The sequence below is a fragment of the Sodiomyces alkalinus genome (assembly GCF_003711515.1).
Source record: "Sodiomyces alkalinus F11 unplaced genomic scaffold SODALscaffold_1, whole genome shotgun sequence".
NCBI classification, from domain to species: Eukaryota; Fungi; Ascomycota; class Sordariomycetes; order Glomerellales; family Plectosphaerellaceae; genus Sodiomyces; species Sodiomyces alkalinus.
In genome coordinates this window covers 1,633,875-1,652,861 of record NW_021167079.1, presented here as the reverse complement: position 1 = coordinate 1,652,861, position 18,987 = coordinate 1,633,875, and the positions used below count along the sequence as shown (strand labels likewise).

The 18,987-nt window shown below is 56.2% G+C and overlaps 3 protein-coding genes and 1 non-coding gene across 4 annotated transcripts; 1 reads left to right on the top strand and 3 right to left on the bottom strand.

Annotated features, from left to right (window-relative positions):
• The first annotated feature begins 2,027 nt into the window (after positions 1-2,027).
• SODALDRAFT_287234 (SAICAR synthase-like protein) lies at positions 2,028-4,260 on the top strand. Its single transcript, XM_028608564.1, has 2 exons — positions 2,028-2,590; positions 2,690-4,260. Exons 1-2 carry the CDS (start codon positions 2,520-2,522, stop codon positions 3,840-3,842), a joined length of 1,224 nt encoding a protein of 407 aa, XP_028469988.1. The 5' UTR covers positions 2,028-2,519; the 3' UTR covers positions 3,843-4,260.
• A 4,544-nt stretch (positions 4,261-8,804) lies between these two features.
• SODALDRAFT_347237 (S-adenosyl-L-methionine-dependent methyltransferase) lies at positions 8,805-11,035 on the bottom strand. The gene is made up of 7 exons (XM_028613293.1): positions 10,500-11,035; positions 10,316-10,406; positions 10,168-10,209; positions 9,887-10,041; positions 9,762-9,799; positions 9,408-9,545; positions 8,805-9,311 (listed from the first exon to the last, which is right to left on the bottom strand). Exons 1-7 carry the CDS (start codon positions 10,584-10,586, stop codon positions 8,846-8,848), a joined length of 1,017 nt encoding a protein of 338 aa, XP_028469987.1. The 5' UTR covers positions 10,587-11,035; the 3' UTR covers positions 8,805-8,845.
• Positions 11,036-11,894: 859 nt separating this feature from the next.
• Positions 11,895-18,009, bottom strand: SODALDRAFT_326351 (hypothetical protein). Its single transcript, XM_028610146.1, has 3 exons — positions 15,732-18,009; positions 14,449-15,659; positions 11,895-14,375 (listed from the first exon to the last, which is right to left on the bottom strand). The coding sequence occupies exons 1-3, from the start codon at positions 17,674-17,676 to the stop codon at positions 12,054-12,056; spliced, it is 5,478 nt and encodes a 1,825-aa protein (XP_028469986.1). The 5' UTR covers positions 17,677-18,009; the 3' UTR covers positions 11,895-12,053.
• Positions 18,010-18,283: 274 nt separating this feature from the next.
• SODALDRAFT_t3 lies at positions 18,284-18,355 on the bottom strand. Its single transcript has one exon. It is a non-coding gene; the product is annotated as a tRNA-Arg (tRNA).
• Positions 18,356-18,987: the final 632 nt, after the last annotated feature.

Sequence of the window (18,987 nt, the reverse complement as noted above, 5' to 3'; positions counted from 1 at the left end):
ATCCTATAATCGTTCGTGGAAAAGGCCGCCTAAAAGGCGCTATTATAATATCGAATTCGAGCTATACGAGAGGCCACGGGGCGAGTAGTATACAGAGACTACCCTCTACTTTTAAGATAGTCTAAGTAGAAGAACGGAATAAGGTAATTACCCCTTTATCCACGGCGCCTCCGGCGCTCCCTACTATTAATATATACGAGCCGGGGACTATAGCTCCACGTAGGAGCTATCGGATCTACGAAGAGGAGGCTAAGGCCGAGGCCGAGGCAGAGGAGGATACCCTTATTAACTCCCTCGAGTATCTATATATCACGATTTCGGCAGAGTTTAAAGGTCCTATCGATACACTACTAAGACAGATTAAGGAAGAGGCACTATAGGAGGCTCTTAAAGAGCTCGCGGAAATAGATTAGCTAGCTGCTTAGGTTATTATTATTATTATTATTATAGTATTACCTTAGATATAATTAACGAAAATTAACTATAGTTTAATTAAGGGTGGTTAAATATAATAGTATATAACGGTATATACTTTATCCCCGCCGGACCTCGTTTTAGTACTATGAAATAGGGGGTTTATAGGTAAGGGGACTTATGTTATCATGGATCCACATTTCAGGGCTCAATAGTAAAACGTCCGGGCGCCGTAATCCTTCCTAATAATAAGCAATCTTGCTTGTGGCTTTACCGTGCCACATCATGAAATGACCAGTTTGTGCTGTTCGCCTTATACCTACGGCGAACCTTATGTACAAGCGCAAAGGCCGGTTTCCCATTGGAGACAGATCCGATTACCTTAGTCGGCTTGGCAGACGACGGCTCGTATGTAAGTATGCTGTACGTTGTATGCTGCATATGGGCACGGCCACGGTCACGATGGACACGGGAAAAGGAAGCGAAAAAGGGGGGGCTGATGTTTTCTGGGCTTTGAAGTTTTGGGCAAACGGGACGCAACCAGGACAAAAGGCCGAGCTGATCAACCCACGCTGGGCGAAGGGGGCTGTACAACAACGTGCGAATGACATGTAGCACATGGGCGACCTTCAATAGCAAACAAAACCATGCCACCTGTGATTGGCCTGTGTCTTTGGGTGTTATACACGTTAGATTCGGGGATTCGGATTCATAGCAATGGAATACCGGAGGGAGATACTGTGGGCAGACTGGGCCGTGGAAGGGAACTGGTGTCGACTCGACCCTGGCTACTACCTTACGTGTATAACCTTTTCCGCACTTGACGCGTTGATGATGTAAATGGGATCGACCTTTCCAATCTAGTTGGAAGCGTGTCAAGTCGTCCACGAAGAGTTCAGGGTACGAGATGAAGCCGCGGCGCCAGCACATCCCGTCCGTAAGGTAGTGGGCAGAAGGCGGTGGCTTAGGGTCTTCCTTTCGTTGGTCCCACGCGTGCGGACATTGTGGCGATGATCTTCCGTGCCGCGCAGCCGCTGTGACCATGCAGGGAACCCGAACAACCAACCGTGCGGTAGCCATCCCGCATCTGTTTGAGGGAGCATGGAGTATCCGTATGTACGTGTACGTCTACCTACCATAAGGTAGGTACCTAAGCTAGAGTTACCTACCTTATCATTAAGGTATGAGATCGAGGTACCTTATGGTACTCTGTAACTTTGTACCTTATGATCGACGAATTCTGAAAGAAATGTACCTAGGTACCTTAAGGAACCTTAATAACCGCGAAAAGTATTTCGATACCTACCGTAGAGGGGTATAAAGGAGTACCTACTCTGCTATCACCCTCCTCACACCGCTGGACGAAGGCACTTTAGGTACCTACCCTAGGTAGGTACCTAAGGTAAGTGTCGGTACCTTAAGAACCTGATAACGGCGAGCCAAGACAGCGCCCCCCACATGTCCTGTCCTAACTGAACTGCCACGCCCCAAATTCCGCCCATCCACTTTTGCTGCGTCTCCGTACTTCGTAGGTACCGACCCCCCACTTCGCTGCCTCGAGTCCCACGAGTCCCACTTTCCCCTTTCTCCCCCTCCCCGCCAACCTGTTAATCAACACGCCGCGTGAATTCGTAATTATAAACTCTGGCACAGCTACTCTGTAGCTCCTTCGACCAACAACACCTCGTGAAAGTCCCTGGTCGCATGGTTTCCTTTGCTCTACGGAGTACCTTCCTTACTTACGCCAAAACCTTCTTTCTTGCCCCACACCTCAGTTCGAAGCCCCTCGCTCCCTTTGTTCTCCCCCGATTTGGGCGGTCTCTGGGTTTTTCTTGCCCTGCCTTACATTCTCCGTACGGTACACTCGAGATTCCCGATGTCTTGATATACGAACCATTCCTCCATCAAAAGCTCTGTTCCCTCGCCGGCCGCCTCTCTTACTTCGCCCCACCCCACCTCATCTATTCCGCACAAGAAAGCTGCTAGACAGGCACTGTATCTCAACATACCTTAGTTACCTTCGTCCCGAAGACGCATGCGCCATCGTTACCTCATCTATATCCTTCCGAGAACCACCCCTCAAGATCATCTTTGGAGCCCGGAAAATGCACAACCGGGGGAGGCCAATCCCCGCTCTGTCTGACCTTGTCGAGTATGATCACACGGTTGCTGGACAGTACGTCGTCCCGCTCTTCTGCTCTTCTCCTTCTCCTTCTCTTTCGTCGTGCGCCTCGATATAGAGTCCGTGACTGACTTGTCTTTTCTCTTCACCCAGCGCCGGACCAATGTGCGATTCCGACGGAGAACTATTTATTAAACCTTGCACACAGACGGAAATAGACTTCTACGAGGCGGCGAATGCGAATTACCCAGAGTTTTCCGACATTATGCCCGAATTCTACGGCATACTCAGCTTAACCGATGCAGCGGAGCTCTTGGAGGACCCCGCTGCCATCGCAGCCGACATCAACGTTCACAATCTCGTCGTCCAAGCTGGCCAGGAGAAGACCGACACGCCTACTGCTTCCTCCAGCGCCGTCGCCGAGGCCAAGAATGACAAAGACAGCATCGTTTGGATCCCCAACAAGGCCAAGAAGATCAAGACAGACCAGTCTGTCGTGCTCCAGAACGCCACGAAGGGCTTCGCCCGCCCCAACATCCTCGATACCAAGCTGGGGAGGCGCCTATGGGCCGACGATGCCCCGCTACAGAAGAAGCAGCGTTTCGACAAGATAGCGTCCGAGACCACCCACGCAGCCTTGCACTTCCGCATCGCGGGCATGCGCGTCTACCGCGGGTCCACCACCAAGTCGGAGCTGAATGCGCAGGGCTATAGGATTTACGACAAAGACTACGGCCGTTTCACCGTGAACACGGACAACGTCGCCGACGCCTTCCGCACCTTCGTCTTCAACCCGACCGCCGGCATCGACGCCGACCTCGGTCGCGCCGTGGCCCAGGCCTTCGCCCGAGACCTGCGCCGCGTCGCCGACGTGCTCCGCCGCCACGAAATCCGCATGTACTCGGCCAGCCTGCTCTTTATCTTCGAGGGGGACGGCGACAAGTTGCGGGAGGCCATCGAGGCCAACAACCGAGCCGTCGAGGCCGTCGCGTCTGCGTCTGCGTCTGCGTCTGCGACCGAGAAAAAAGAGACGGCCAAGCCGGTTCCTACATCGCTGCGCGTGGATAGTGGCATTGCGCTGATGGCTGAAGACGAAGCCCATGATGGTGATGCCGACGTGGACAACGACGAGGGTTACGATGACGATGACGATGACGAGGACCAGCTCTCCTCCCTGCCTATGATATACAAACTGAAGCTGATCGACTTTGCCCATGCGCAGTGGACCCCTGGCTTGGGTCCCGACGAGAACGTCCTCATTGGTGTCGAAAAGCTGATTGAGATTTTTGAGAAACTGGCTGCATGAACCACAACGGTAGAACAAAAAGGGGCAAAAGAACACAAACCAAATCTTAACAGCATCACTGGGATTATGACGGAAGATCAGAATGGAAAGCGGGCGTTGCCTTTGCCTTGCGAACATACGGCCGGACCTATTTGATCATGACAGTCCGAGCGTGATTGGGAGAAGAGGAAGCACCATAAAGGTTCATGAAATAGTTCCCCCCTGGGACATAGCGATTGGCTTCATGAGAAGGGACGCTAGGCCCAAAATCGAGCTACCTACCTTATAGCGTACGCTCTGAGAGATGGGAAAGAAGATGCAGGTGTCTCCTTTGCATTGTTTGATGGCGCTGGGCGTTTGGCTGTCCCGTAAGGTATTCTGCTACAGGAATTATCCCTATTCAGCGTAAATGATTCTATTGCTTGCCTCCATGAATACCGGCTGTCTCGCTCTTAAGTGATTGGTCTCTATGAAAGTCGGGGTTTACGTTTTCTGGCCTGGCTATGGATGTGCATGGCTTGCGACATCCTCGTGACTTGACCTGGATCATCATGACAGACTCATCATAAACTCCCTCACCGGCTCGGTGTACGGAATAATTATGTAATACTTGGCACTGTCATGCCGTACTTAGTAAGCATTGCTTCGTGGATCTCAGTACACGTAAAAGTGCGAATACAACAACGGGAAATAGGTACCTACCTTTGGTACTCTCGTAGTGCCTGTACGTACCTGCCTTAGGTAAGGTACAGGTATTCTTTGCAGTGTTTCTGTCTGGTATCGCGATATCTTTCTTCGCCCCTCCCCTCCACCTGAATCGTCTTTCCTCATTCTCCTCTACAACGACGCGACCGATGCCAAAATGGACGATCTTCTGGAGCTCGAGTACCTCTCGCTCGTGTCCAAGGTCGCCTCTGAGTTCCAGAACCATCTCGGAATAGCCGACAAGACCCTTGCCGAGTTCATCATCGCCCAGCGGGTAGAATGCGCAGACTCGGGATTCGAGGGCTTCAAGAAGAAGCTGGAGTCCATCGGTGCCGATTTCCCTCCCAGTCTTGTCGAAAGTATTGACCGGCTTGTACTTGCCCTGCACCCGAAGCTCAAAGGAAAGGGCAAGCACCAACGGAACGGCGCCGGTACCGACGAACAGGACCAACACCAACATCACCACCACCGCACCGCTGCCGAGAACGAGCAGATCTTCAAGGGCCTCGCCGTGCCAGACAAACAACCTGCGTTTGACGACGCGGATGGAGAAGGCGGCGGCGGCGGCGATGCCATCGACGACACCCTGGCACTATTGGAAGGCTTGGAAAGCAAGGCCCGAAAAGAGAAGGCGTCGTCGCGGAAACGAAGCCGGAGCCCCGAGGATGCGCGCGACTCTAGGCGGAAACGAAGAGACAGGTCGAGGTCGAGGTCGAACGAGCGCAGGAGGGGAAGGGACAGATACCGGTCGAGATCGAGGTCGAGATCGTACGACGATGCCGATTCGGAATACCAGGGACCTTCGTTGAAGCAGAAGCAACGAAGCAGGCGACGATACCACGATCACGATCACGAAGACGAAGACGAAGATGACGACAGACTCACGCGACCGCCTGCGGCCGAACTTGACGACGCACCGCAGCTTCACAAGGTCTACGATGGACACGTCACGGGGATCAAGGATTTTGGCGCCTTTGTCAGTTTGCACGGCGTCCGGGGCAAGTCGGATGGTTTGGTGCACATATCGAGGATGGTGGCGGGACAACGCGTCAACCACCCGACTGATCTGCTATCCAAGGGCCAGGAAGTCAAGGTAAAAGTCGTCAGCATGGAGGGGAACCGGATAGGGCTGTCGATGAAAGAAGTCGACCAAGAGACGGGAATGGACCTGGAGCCGCACGCAAGGATACGGACCATGGCAGTGGCCGGGGCGACCGGGGCGAATGCCCAAGCCCTAGGAGGCGGGAACAATGGAAACATGTTCGGCGACGAGGACGACTCGGTGGCTCCGCCGCCGAACCAGCGCCCGCAACAGCAACGGCAACAACAACAACAACCCCAACACAAGAAGCGCATGACCTCCCCGGAACGGTGGGAGATTCGACAGCTCATCGCGTCCGGCGTTGCCAAGGCGTCGGACTACCCCGACCTGCAGGAAGACTACAACGCCACGCTGCGGGGCGAGGGCGACATGGAGCTGGAGGAAGAAGTCGACATCGAGGTCCGTGAAGAGGAGCCGCCGTTCCTTGCCGGGCAGACGAAGCAGTCGCTCGAACTGTCGCCCATCCGGGTGATCAAAGCACCCGACGGTTCCATGAACCGAGCCGCCATGTCGGGCACCTCGCTCGCCAAGGAACGGAAAGAGTTGAAGCGGCAGGAAGCGGAGGCGGCCGAACAAGAGGACAAGAAGATCGACCTCTCGACACAATGGAACGACCCCATGATGGACCCGGACAAGCGCAAGTTCGCGGCCGATCTGCGCACGGCCAGGCAACAGCAGGCCAAGGCCGACGCGGTCCCGGAATGGAAACGAGCCGTACAACCGAAAGACGAGTCCTACGGCAAGAGGACGAACCTGAGCATCAAGCAACAGAGGGAAAGCCTGCCCGTGTTCGCCTTCCGCCAGAAATTCCTCGATGCCGTGCGGGACCACCAGGTGCTCGTCGTCATCGGGGAGACGGGCTCGGGCAAGACGACACAGCTGACACAGTACCTGGCCGAAGACGGCTTTGCGAACAAAGGCATCATCGGGTGTACGCAGCCACGCCGAGTCGCCGCCATGTCTGTGGCGAAGCGTGTCGCGGAGGAAGTCGGATGCGGCCTGGGAGAGGAGGTCGGGTACACCATCCGATTCGAAGACCGTACCAGCCCGGCCACGAGGATCAAGTACATGACCGACGGCATGCTGCAGCGCGAGATCTTGATGGATCCCGATCTGAGGCGATACTCGGTGATTATGCTCGACGAGGCGCACGAGCGCACCATCTCGACCGACGTCTTGTTCGCGCTGCTCAAGAAGACGATGATCCGGAGGAAAGACCTCAAGGTGATCGCCACCTCGGCGACGCTCGATGCCGAGAAGTTCTCCAGCTACTTCAACGGCTGTCCTATCTTCACGATCCCTGGTCGAACCTTCCCCGTCGAGATCCTCTACTCGCGGGAACCCGAGTCGGACTACCTAGACGCCGCGCTGGTCACGGTCATGCAGATTCACCTCACCGAGCCGCCGGGCGATATCCTACTCTTCCTCACGGGACAGGAGGAAATCGACACGTCATCCGAAATACTGTACGAACGAATGAAGGCGCTGGGACCTAACGTGCCGGAGCTGCTCATTCTGCCCGTCTATTCGGCGCTCCCGAACGAAATGCAGAGCCGCATCTTCGAGCCGGCGCCGCCGGGCACCCGAAAAGTAGTCATCGCAACCAACATCGCGGAGACGTCCATCACGATCGACAACATCTACTTCGTCGTCGATCCCGGGTTCGTCAAGCAGAACGCGTACGACCCCAAGCTGGGCATGGACTCGCTGGTGGTGACGCCGATTTCTCAGGCGCAAGCCAACCAGCGAGCCGGCCGCGCGGGTCGCACGGGTCCTGGGAAATGCTTCCGCCTGTACACCGAGGCGGCCTTCCAGACGGAGATGCTGCCGACGACGATCCCCGAGATTCAACGGCAGAACCTGTCGCACACGATCCTGATGCTCAAGGCCATGGGCATCAACGACCTGCTGCACTTCGATTTCATGGACCCTCCGCCGATCAACACCATGCTTACGGCGCTGGAAGAGCTCTACGCGCTGAGCGCGCTGGACGACGAAGGGCTGCTGACGCGGCTCGGGCGTAAGATGGCGGACTTCCCGATGGAGCCGTCGCTGGCCAAGGTGCTCATCATGTCGGTGGACATGCAGTGCTCGGCGGAGATGCTCATCATCGTGGCGATGCTGAACCTGCCCAACGTGTTCTACCGGCCGAAGGAGAAGCAGTCGCAGGCGGACCAGAAGAAGGCCAAGTTCCACGACGCGTCGGGGGACCACCTGACGCTGCTGAACGTGTACAACGGGTGGAAGCGGTCCGGGTACTCGGCGCCGTGGTGCTTCGAGAACTTCATCCAGGCGCGGTCGATGCGGCGGTCCAAGGACGTGCACGACCAGCTGGTCAAGATCATGGAGCGGTACCGGCACCCGGTGGTCAGCTGCGGCAGCGACACGCAGAAGCTGCGGCGCGCGCTCTGCTCGGGCTTCTTCCGCAACGCGGCGCGCAAGGACCCGCAGGAGGGCTACAAGACGCTCATCGAGGGCACGCCCGTCTACCTGCACCCCAGCTCGGCGCTGTTCGGCAAGCAGGCCGAGTGGGTCATCTACCACACGCTCGTGCTCACCACCAAGGAGTACATGCACTGCACGACCACCATCGAGCCCAAGTGGCTCGTGGAGGCGGCGCCGACGTTCTTCAAGGTGGCGCCGACGGACCGGTTGTCGAAGAGGCGCCAGGCGGAGCGGATCCAGCCTTTGTACAACAAGTTTGCCGGGGAGGACGACTGGCGGCTCAGCGCGCAGCGGAGGGGGGGGAGGTCTGGTGGTGGTGGTACCTGGGGTTGATACTGTTGCTGTGTTGCTGTGTCGCGCCGGACGGACGGATTCTGGGACGAGTCGGGGGGATATAATTTACTTGATTTTTTTCTTTTTTTTTTCTTCTTTTTTAGAACCGGCATATTTTTGCCTGGAAGTGTGCCATTGCTAGAGAAAACAGGGGGGGCATGAGGCGCAAGATGCTTGATGATTCTTGTCCTCCACGAAACCGAGTTCAATATGTATGGCTCAGTTGATAGTTGCGTTGTAAAAGATTTCTGTATATAAACGCCGGTGTGAGGTCATGCCATCATGTACGTCTCTTCCCAAAGACTTCGGCCCTTCTGGTTGTCTCCGTCGTCAATTTTTGCTGATTCTGGATAAAAAAACATCGCCGTCCTCCACTTTATGCATGTCCTCCCCGCCCTCCCCCCCCCCCAACATCATCTTCTACCCTGCATCCCCCACGTCAGGTCTCGTCCTTCTTGACGGCGGGCTTCCGCCCAATGACGACAATCATGGGCCAATACGCATGGATAGTGCGATCGGCCATATCCCGGCGCGCCTGGGCGGCCAGCACGTTGACCTCGGTGGCGGACCAGCCGAGCCCGCGGGTGAGGGCGGCCATGAGGAAGCCCTGGAGGCCGGAGACGATGTTCTCGTAGTTCCAGGCGCCGAGCTCCTTGTAGTGGGGGTCGCGGGGCCAGGTGTTGGAGGGCCACTTGTAGCGGTGCTCGCGGACGTCTTCGAAGCCGGCGTGCTCGAGGAGGGATTTCAGGGTGTTGAGGTCGCGGAAGGGACGGCCTAGCTTGGCGGCGGCTTCGCCTAGGAGGGTCATGGACTGGTGCAGGGCGTGGTCTTTGGTGAGGGTCCCGTCGTCGGAGAGGGGGAGGGTGAATTCTTGGAGCTCGATGTAGCCTCCGGGGGCGAGGTTTCTGGTTGGGGTCGTGAGCATGTAAGCATGCATGGCTTGATGGTGAGGAAAGGGGGGATAGGAATTGTAAAGAAAAAGAAGAAGAAAAAAAACATACTCGTATGACCTGCGGATGTAGTCTTCCCAATTGGCAATGCTGGAGTTGTTCATGCGGCTGTGGATGTAGTCGAAGGGGCGCGAGAAAGTCCAGTCGTCCTCAAAATCGTCGATTTCGAACTTGACGTTTGGTGGAACACTAGACGAGACATATTAGCCGGGGAGAAGAAGAAGAAGAAGAAAAGGAAGAAGAAGAAGAAGAAGAAGAAAAGGAAGAAGAAGAAGAAGAAGAAAAGGAAGAAGAAGAAGAAGAAGAAAAGGAAGAAGAAGAAGAAGAAAAGGAAGAAGAAGAAGAAGAAAAGGAAGAAGAAGAAGAAGAAAAGGAAGAAGAAGAAGAAGAAATAGGGTAGCATACAAGAGTGGTTGGATGGGCGATAGATCGATACCGACGACCTAGCGACAGCACGTCAGGAACAGGAACTCATGTTGTCTCCATTGTATTCGATTCAAGGGTAGCGAGCGACAGGGGACGAGACGCACTTCAGCTTCCGGGTGCTCATCGCCAAAGTCCATGGCCCAGATGCCAGTGCCTGTACCGAGGTCCAGCACGCGGCCGACCTGGGCGCCGGGTTGGATGGAAGGGGCAAGACCCAGCTTGCCGTCGAGAGTCAGATAGAAGATGTGATGTTGAAGGTCTTTTGTTGCAATGCGACGGGGGCATAGGTTGTTAGCGAAAGACGGTCCCTCGGTTCCATCACCAAAGAGGGAAAAAAAGAAAAAGAAAAAAAAAAAAAAAAGTCGGGGTGTAGAGCGGCGCTCACCAAGTCGCTCGGTCTCCATCTCGTCGTTGGGGAAATGGTACTCTATAAGGCGAGGGAAGATGAGGTGTCGCGTCAGCTCCTAGAACCACGGCGCATGGGGGAGGCGGGAGAGCGAGAGGACCAAAAAAGGTCAAAGGCGGTGACGAACTTCCATCGCGAAAGCGGTGATATGTCCTCCCATTCTCTTCTCTGTATTCGAGGATCGAACTCCTTAAGCTGGCGGTGGAACTGGAAGCATCCTATTTACGACGGAAGGGCGACGCGTAACAGGTCGTCAGTCGGTTGAGGAAGAGGGGATGAATGGCAAGAGAGGGAGTATGGACTTCACATACCGCGCCGTCGTCGCCGATGGAGGAATCGTTGTCATCGACATCGTCGGGTTCCACGATGACGTTGCTGCTGGTTTCGGGGTCGACCATTTTTTTCCCTTTTTTTTTTCTTCTTCCCCCCCTTTTTTTTCCTTTTTCCTTTTTGCTCTGTTTTATTGTGCCGTCGACAGACAAAAGGCCGGCTCTCTTCTGATTCTTCAAGCCCGTCAAAGTGAAAGAAAATCGTCCAGAAACGATAAAAGACGTTCAGTATGCAAAGGCTGTCCGTCAGTTGTCAGTGTCAAAGAGGGGAGAAAAATAATGAGATGACAATCAACAGCCGAACAAACAAGGTCGTACGAAAGCACGGGTATCCGTGTGCATATAACATGACCGTAACCTCTTTCGTACTCGGACCATGTAGAGGTGGTGGCGGAGTGGGAGTGGGGATTCGAGCCGGGGTCTAAGGGAAGCCCGACGACCAGGACCATGGATGATCTACGCGAACTCCACCCCCCATTCTTTGTCTCACTCTTCTTTCGTTCGTTCGTGTAGTGAGTGTCGGCATCTCATCTCCCTCGGCCTCGTGGTAGGCCGTGGGTCTTGTCTCGCTCCCGGGACCGCTGGAACGGCTGGAACGGCAAAGCATGTTATTAGCATGGCATGCCCCCGACAACGTATCTAGTCCGTAGTCACGGTTCCATCAAGACATGCGGGGGGATGCGAGCTCCAGAGGTCCCCGGTCCCATTAGTTCAGGGACCCTCTTCCTCTCTAAGTGTACAACGTACTCCTCCCCCTCTGAAGACCCACGGGGAAGGATGCAATCTCCTTTCGCCTCGTTGGACAAATCAGAGGACAAATCAGAGGACCAATCTGGATGGGCCCCAGTTCACGAGCCAACATGATAAGACCTCTCTTGTCTTGGACCACCGACATCGCTGGATGAACGTCGAAACGGACCACAACGGCGGACCGGGTTTCCTCAGCCAAGGGGCGAGAAGAGATGGATCGAAGAGCCGGCCCGCTCCTTCAGTAGGAAGGACGGACGGTGTAGGGGTGTACGTTGTAATTATGTGCTCTCTGCTTTTGGGGGGGGGCCGATGGACCATGCATGAGTCGATCGCGTAGTTGATCGGTAAATCCCGAAGTGAAGGATGCAAATGTGGGTGCTGGGAAGTTTGTTGGGCGATTGTGTTGGTGCGTGTGGGAACGAGTGCGTGTGGGTGGGTGTGGCCGTGGGCGTGACACGTTGAGCAACGGTTGGATCCGTTGTCCGAGCACCGTCGAAGCGTATATAGCGATATAGATATAGCGAGTGGTGTGGCCGTGCATTTAAACGATTGATGACTGTGCCGCTACTCCCACAGTGTGATATGTGTATCCCCTTTCACACTTAACACTGTGTATTCCATATTACATAAGCAATCGTGACACCAACATCGAAACCATCCCAGGTGAAAACCGACCAACAGACACAACACCATGGACTTGACAAAAGAACTTTAGACGAATGGAAGATGACCTGCGATCACCTCTATATACACGTTATACAAGTTCTTGCACTCCCGACGCCCCATCTAACTCAGCTCCCCCGAAATGTACCCGATCTGCCGCCTTCCATTAGCTCCCACCCCGGCCAACTGCCCCGCCAACCCAGACTGACTCTCCACAAGCCTCCTCTGCTCCGTAATCCGCCGGTTAACGCGCTCGTTCTGCTCCCGATCCATCCGATCCACGTCCTCCCGCTCCGACACCCGCAGCGCGCTCATCGCCTTGGCGTGCTCCACCCGCTCCGCCGCCATCTTGCGCTCCCACTCGATCCCCTGCGCCTGCCGCCGCCCCTCCATCTCCACCTCCTGCCGCGTCCTCGCCGTCGCCGCCGCCGTCAACGTCCGCTGGTGCGCCGCCTCCGCCGCTCGTTCCTCCTGCCGCAGCCGCATCGCCGCCAGGAACCCCGCCTCCTCGGCCCGCGCCCGCTCGCCCATCGCCGCCATCTCCTCCCCCTGCGTGCGCCGTCGTCGCCCGTCCTCCAGCTCCGCCTGGTGCGTCCAGATCTGCGCCTGCACCGCCGCCAGCGACCGCGTGCGCGCCAGCGAGCGCTCGTGGTCTTCTTGCTCGTGCGCCAGCCGCGCCAGCCGCGCCCGACGCTCGCGCTCTTGCAGCGCCAGGTCGTCCGGGAGCCCCGCCGCGTCGTCGGGCTGCGGTCCCGCGTTGGCGTAGTAGACGTCTTCCCCCCTGTTTGCACGCAGGAGGGCCACTAGTGGGTCGCGGACCTCCGACGCCGGGAGCGCTTTTGCCACGTACATCGTCGGCGAGTACGTGTACGTGTGCCCGCCGCCGCCACCGTCCGTGTACAGGTTGAACTTCCTGTTCACGTGTTTCCACATGCCGCACTTGAGGAGCAACCGGGTTGTCGTCAGGGGGTCTCGAGACTCCAGCGCGAGGTGCAGGATCGACTTGCCCGCGACCTTGAGAGTCATGTCCGACCCCTTCTCGATGAGAAAGCCCATCACCTTCTCCGCCGTCTTCTCTCGCGCCGCAGTGAACTCGCTCGAGTCGGCCGCGCGAAGACACAACTCGCCCAACGCACTTCGTCCGTCGTGCAAGTGGCTGGGGAAGTCCGGATCATGCCCGTATTCGACGAGGACCTGCACCGCCGGCAAGTTGAGTTCGCGCGCCGCGTTGTGCAGGGACCCGTCGTCCCGCGACGCCCCCGCCGCGAGGAGGCTGGACATGATGGTGATCGCCAGCTCTCCCCCGATATCCGTGGCCATGGCCAACGGGGTATCCCCCCCCGCATCGGCCACGTCCACTTCGGCCCCTTCGAGTAGCAGCCTCTTGACAATGTCTGGTCTGCGCGCCTGGATCGCTGCCATGAGCGGTGTGACACGCGACACCCGCGTCTCGACGTTCACTTTTGCCCCTGCTTCGACGAGAACGTGGATGACGTTGCTGCTGATTTTCTTCTGGGGTTGCAACAGCGACCATGTCAACAACGTGACGGTTTCTTCCTCGTCCTCCTCCAGACCAGGCGCTACGTGGAAAACCGTCATCTGGTCGTGATAAAATCCTGCATCCAGGAGCGTCCTCACAACCCTGGTCGACCTTGGATATTGCGCGAGTGCCAGGAACAAGATGGGCGATATGCCCGGCATCGTGTACATAACATCCAGACGAGTTTCTCCGTCGCCATATTCCGTGAACAGAGAAATGAGCTGGAGCGCGTCATCTTCGGCCAGCGCTGTGTCAAAGACGCGATAAAAGGCCCGAGACAGCGTCTCGGCCCGCGGTTTCTTCTCCAACAGCCTCTTGATCAAGACCACGTCGCATGCTGACGTTGCCGATATCAGTAGCTTCCCATCCTGGTAATCGACGTCGACATCGTGCGCAGAAAGGAGGTCAATGAAGCGGTTCGCCAGCTCTGGTCGTTCGCCGTCCGACGCCATGTCGAGCACAAGGGCCAGTACGGAACTAATCCCCTCCCCCCGTGCGCCCTTGTCGAGCATACTCTGCAAAACGAGAAACCCCTGCTCGTCGAACCACGTCCCGGCCGTGTCTTTGGTGAAACTCTGCCGAATCACCAAGCTCACGTCGTCGCCCGATACGTCTGCCGCCTCGAGCAATAGGCTTACGATCGACGGAGAGCACCTATTCGCTGCGTCGACCAACGTCCGCCGGCCCCTCGGGAGAGGCGAAGCGCCGTGCCGGACAAAGGCTTCGATGAGCTTCTCGTCCGGCACTTCCTCGTTGACCGCCTTGTTCAGCGCAATGTGGAGTTCCTCGCAAACCGAGAGGCCGGCTTGGAAAAGCATCTCGACGACGTCGAGCCGGGGCCGTGCGCCTAGTTTTCCGGAAGCTTGTAGAGCTCGCTTGAGCGTAGCGGCCGTAGGCTTCGGGTGCTGTCAGAATGTCAGTCTTCCAATTTTTTCCTCTACGCATACGGTAAAAAAGGGACGAGCGTGCTCAACCTACGTCGGTGTCCCCAGCATGAGCTGTGCCGAGCATCATCTCCAAACTCCCCAGGTATGCGCTCTGCGTGGCCGCCCAGACAGCCTCGCCGTTATAGTAGTTCGGGTCCGCACCGGCGCGAAGCAGGATTCTCACCAGATCCTCGCCGTCGGCCCCGAACCGAACGGCCGAGACGAGCTGGCCGTTCAGCGCATCACCGCCCACACCGCGAGCCAACAGAGGCGCAAGAACCGCCGCACGTTTCTTGAGGTCGCCCACCTCGGTGGCCGCTTGGAATCCTCGCCCCAGCGTCTTCTCGTCGACGATGGACGCATGATTTTTATCGCCGCTGAGAAGCATCGCCAAAACGTCGGCGGCGCCGGAGCGGCAGGCTTGGATGACGGCCTGCTCATCGACGCCGACACCGTGGCTCACGAGCAAGTTGCCCAGCACCAGATCCCCGTCCGCAGCAGCAGCTCGGAGGGCGTCCGACGCAACCGCACCGGATGCGCCGTGTTTCAGGAGAAGGGTGCACATCAGCGCGCGTAGTTCCTTGTCGTGGCTTTTGATCGCCTCGGCAAACGCAGTGTTTACGGCGCTGCTGGGGTGCATTCGTTGCAGGACCAACTCGAGTATGTCAGGCCGCTCTCGCCGTACCGCTGCCAGGAGAGCCTCGCCGTCAGCCGTGTCGGCCTTTTTCGACAGGGTCCGTAACAGCGGCATGTCGTCGGTGTACGTCTTGATGGCGAAACCCAGGGCGCGGTTTGCTTCAGCGCTCGGCGCGCCCGCATCCAGCAACTTCTTGGCAAAGGTCAGTCGGTCCATGGCATCAGCAATGCGAAGGGCGTGGGGCAAAGCGTATGCCAGGGCAGCGGCGTTGGGCTTCGCAGCGCAAAGCAGGTCCGTGAGATGTGCGTCTGCGGCGGAGACGGCATGACAGAGAGCCGCCGCATTATGGGCGTTGACATTCGCGCCTGACAACAAGAGCACCTTTATGATACACGGATTTCGGTTCTCGGGGGAAGTATGAATGAGCGAATGGACTTCTTTTACTAAAATATCGTCAAGAAGCGCCGTCTCTTTGGTGTATCGTAAGAGAGTCTGCAGCTTTGCCGCCTTTTTCTCGCAAGACGGTAGATGCGACAGCTCGCTGAGTCCCCGACGTGTCGTGGCTGGTGAAGGATTACCCTGCTTCAACAGCATGTCAAGGACCGGGGGGTCGTGGTTACGAATCGCTGCCAGCTGTCAGCCATTGTCTTATTCTCTTGCTACACAGTTGCACAGCAGAGAGGGCGAGTGGAACATACCTGTAGCGACGACAAGGCCTTCGTTGCTGTTGATATCAGCACGACCCTGGTGCAGGAGCACCTGGAGTAATCTCATATCGGGAGGCTTCAACTCCAAGACATGGATAAGGGCCAGAGAAATCTTGGCCGGATCTGTGCCTGGCACGGAGCTGAGAATCAGGCTGGTCATCTCGAGCCTCGCTCTAGGATCCACCACGGTGGTAACGACGGTCGGGAGTATTTCCACGGCGGTTTGAGGGGAGACATTCTTTTGGAGCAATGCTGCTAGGAGGTTGATATCCTTCTGCTGCACGGCTGCCGCCAGAGGCCCGGCACTCGATTTGACGTCGGTGGTGTACTTGAGGAGCAGCGCAATGAGATTTTCGTCTCGCTGCGGCGGCTTCTCGCTGATGGCCTCCTGGAGAGCCTCCTGCACGGTCGTCTCCGGTAATCCCTTGTCCAGAAAGCACTCGGCGATATTGAGCCTGTCGGAAGGTGGCAAAGTTTTCGTCTCGTGAAAAACGCTGGTCATGGTGTCGCTGCTAAGATTGCTGGCAAGCATTTGTCTTGTCATGGGGACGTCGCATCTCCTGACGGCAATCTGCAGGGCTAGCCCGCCCTTGTAGTCCACAGAAGCTACTTCGTGGCTCTGCGGGCTGAGAAGCAAAGCGACGGATCCGACATCACCGTCCTCGGCAGACCCAATCAGTTTCTCGTGCAAGGGGTTCCCGCTGGCTCCTCTTCGCAGTAAAAGATCGAGCAGGAGATGTCCATGGTCACGGCCCATGTGCCTGGGGATGAGCCCAACGCACTCGGAAGCTTGTATTGAGCTCAGAGGCGACTTCCCGCTGAGCATAATCTGAGCCACGTCCACCCGTCCGTTGGATATAGCTTTGCGCAAGGCCAGGGCGTCTCTGTATGCAATGGAGGCCCCGTGGGCGACTAGGACGTGAACCATTTCGAGAGACTCGGTCGTCGCGGCATCAAGAAGAGCAAGCGCAGTGGAATCGCCATGGGGGCCGGCACATAGCAACAATTCAGCCGCCCGCGCCTTCTCGTTGGGGTTCATGGAGGCATGGCCCATCAACTGGGCGAAGGCCTCGTTGAGAACCTGTCCCTGCGGCGGGTTGATGCCGGCGATAATGGCTAGCACAATGTCATGCCGCGAGTGCAAAATGGCCGTGTTCAAAGCCTCCCCTTGGTTGAGGTTCCCGTCCGCGGCCGATCGACTCAGGTGCAGGACGGTTCCGAGGCAACCCGCACGAACGGCATCTATCATGCATTGCGACAGCCAGGATACAGAGGGCCGGCCTCCGGACCGCAGAAGGAGGCTGACCAACTGCGGTTGACCGCCCGAGGCACACAGGTCGCGAAAGGCATCCTGGCCGTCGGCCGTGGAGGCAGCGCCAGCGCCAGCGCCGTACCGGAGGAGCAGCTCGACGATATCGGGATTCCTTTCTTGGATGGCGATCGGAAGAGAGGTATCGAGAGCCACGGCATCGGCGTGAGGTAGCAGGACGGCAACCATGTCGGGCTGGTTGTTGGTGACGGCTTGCTGCAACAACCTGCTCCGTTCGCCGAGGGTCTCCAAGCTCCGACGACGGCTAAGGAGGCCGGTCTTGGGCTTCTGCGGAAGGTTCACGTCACCGCCGGAAGCGAGAAGGAGTTTGATCAGCGACTCGGCAACTCCGGGTCTCCCGCAGTGGGCGACATGACTGTTGAGGGCATCGAAGACCAGCCTGGGATCGTAGGCTTTCTTCTTGGAACTGAAGGCCTTTCTCAGATTCCCAGTGGATTCGGTGCGTCCGTGGGAGAGCTGCCTCCGCTTGACAAGCTCCTCTGCGTGAAAGTCGTCGTCTGCATTCCTGAAGGTCGGTGGATGGGAAGGCCGTGTGAGCGGAGAAGGAGCGGGAGGCAAGACAATGCCCCATTGATGAGCCAGCTCAGCGATACGGTGGTGGTACATGGAAGCCTCGGTTGGAGCTTCGAAGCAAGCAATGTACAGAGACGACAGTATTTTCCGAAAGAGCGAAATGTTCTAGGTCCTCCGCCGTGAAATGGATAATGTAATCGTCACTCAGGTCATAAAATCAGAGCTCATGATAACGGTAGTCCGTATAGCTATATATCAGTCTTCAACGAGTGACCGAGCCTCGTCATGCAAGACAAGACAACAATGGAGTAAGGGCAAGATTAGCCCAGTCTTCTCAACATCAAATAAACAACAATGGAGAGAATAAAACGAAGGTGGATTGGTGCGAGAATGAAATACAAACTGAGTCAAAGGACGCGGGGGGAGAGTCGTGGTGCAGGGAGGAAGTTGAGGATGGCAGCGGTAGCGGTAATACCATAGGGCAGCAAGGAGGATGACGAACATAAGGTACGTTGTACAAAGACTGCGCCTTGTTAGGGTGGGTCCAGTAGCGCCATAACACGCCGGCTGTTTACCGCCGCCACCATCATTTCTTACCTAAGCAGCTAATGTGAAGGACCAAAAAATAAGACAATTATCGCAGCATTATCAGATCGTCTCGTGCATATACATGCAAAAAAAGAACAAAAAATAAACAGGTCATCGTACACGAGACTCGAACTCGTAACTTCCAGCTTAGGAGGCTGGCGCGCTACCATTGCGCCAGCACGACATGACATTCTCTACCGATAGTCCTTCTACGCCTATCAGAGTGCCTATAACCAGCGGGTCTACCGATACTGCCACCAGCGATCATGAGCCACCTTACAGAACCCACCTGATTGATGTTGACATGTCGACGTCCTGAGACTAACTTCCATTTGTCTTATATCCGGCTGATATTTATTTCAAGTGTATAGTAGAGCACCAATTCCCCTCAATTGACGAGATGAATCAAGGATACGGCTTTCCTGGTATTCGTATATATTGCCTCTATCGCATAGGCAGGACCACGATATAGTCCATAGGAGATCCAGGGGGGATCCACTCTATAACTAAGGGCTCCGGATATCGGGGACTTCGGGCATTAGGATATAATAAGGGTGGATACCGGAAAAGACCGGATAGGATCTAAATGATATAGTACCCATAACAGAGTCTTTACCACCTAAATTAAGGGCATAAGAGACTCTCCTAGATATAACTTAATATAATATATATACACGAGATTTCTACTCTACTAAGTTAATTATTTAAGTGCCTTTTAACGTACGATAGTTATAAGCCCGGTTTATAATACCTAAACGATAGATATTAATAAGGCTACCCCTATTCTACTATAAAGAAGTAATTATATCTATATAA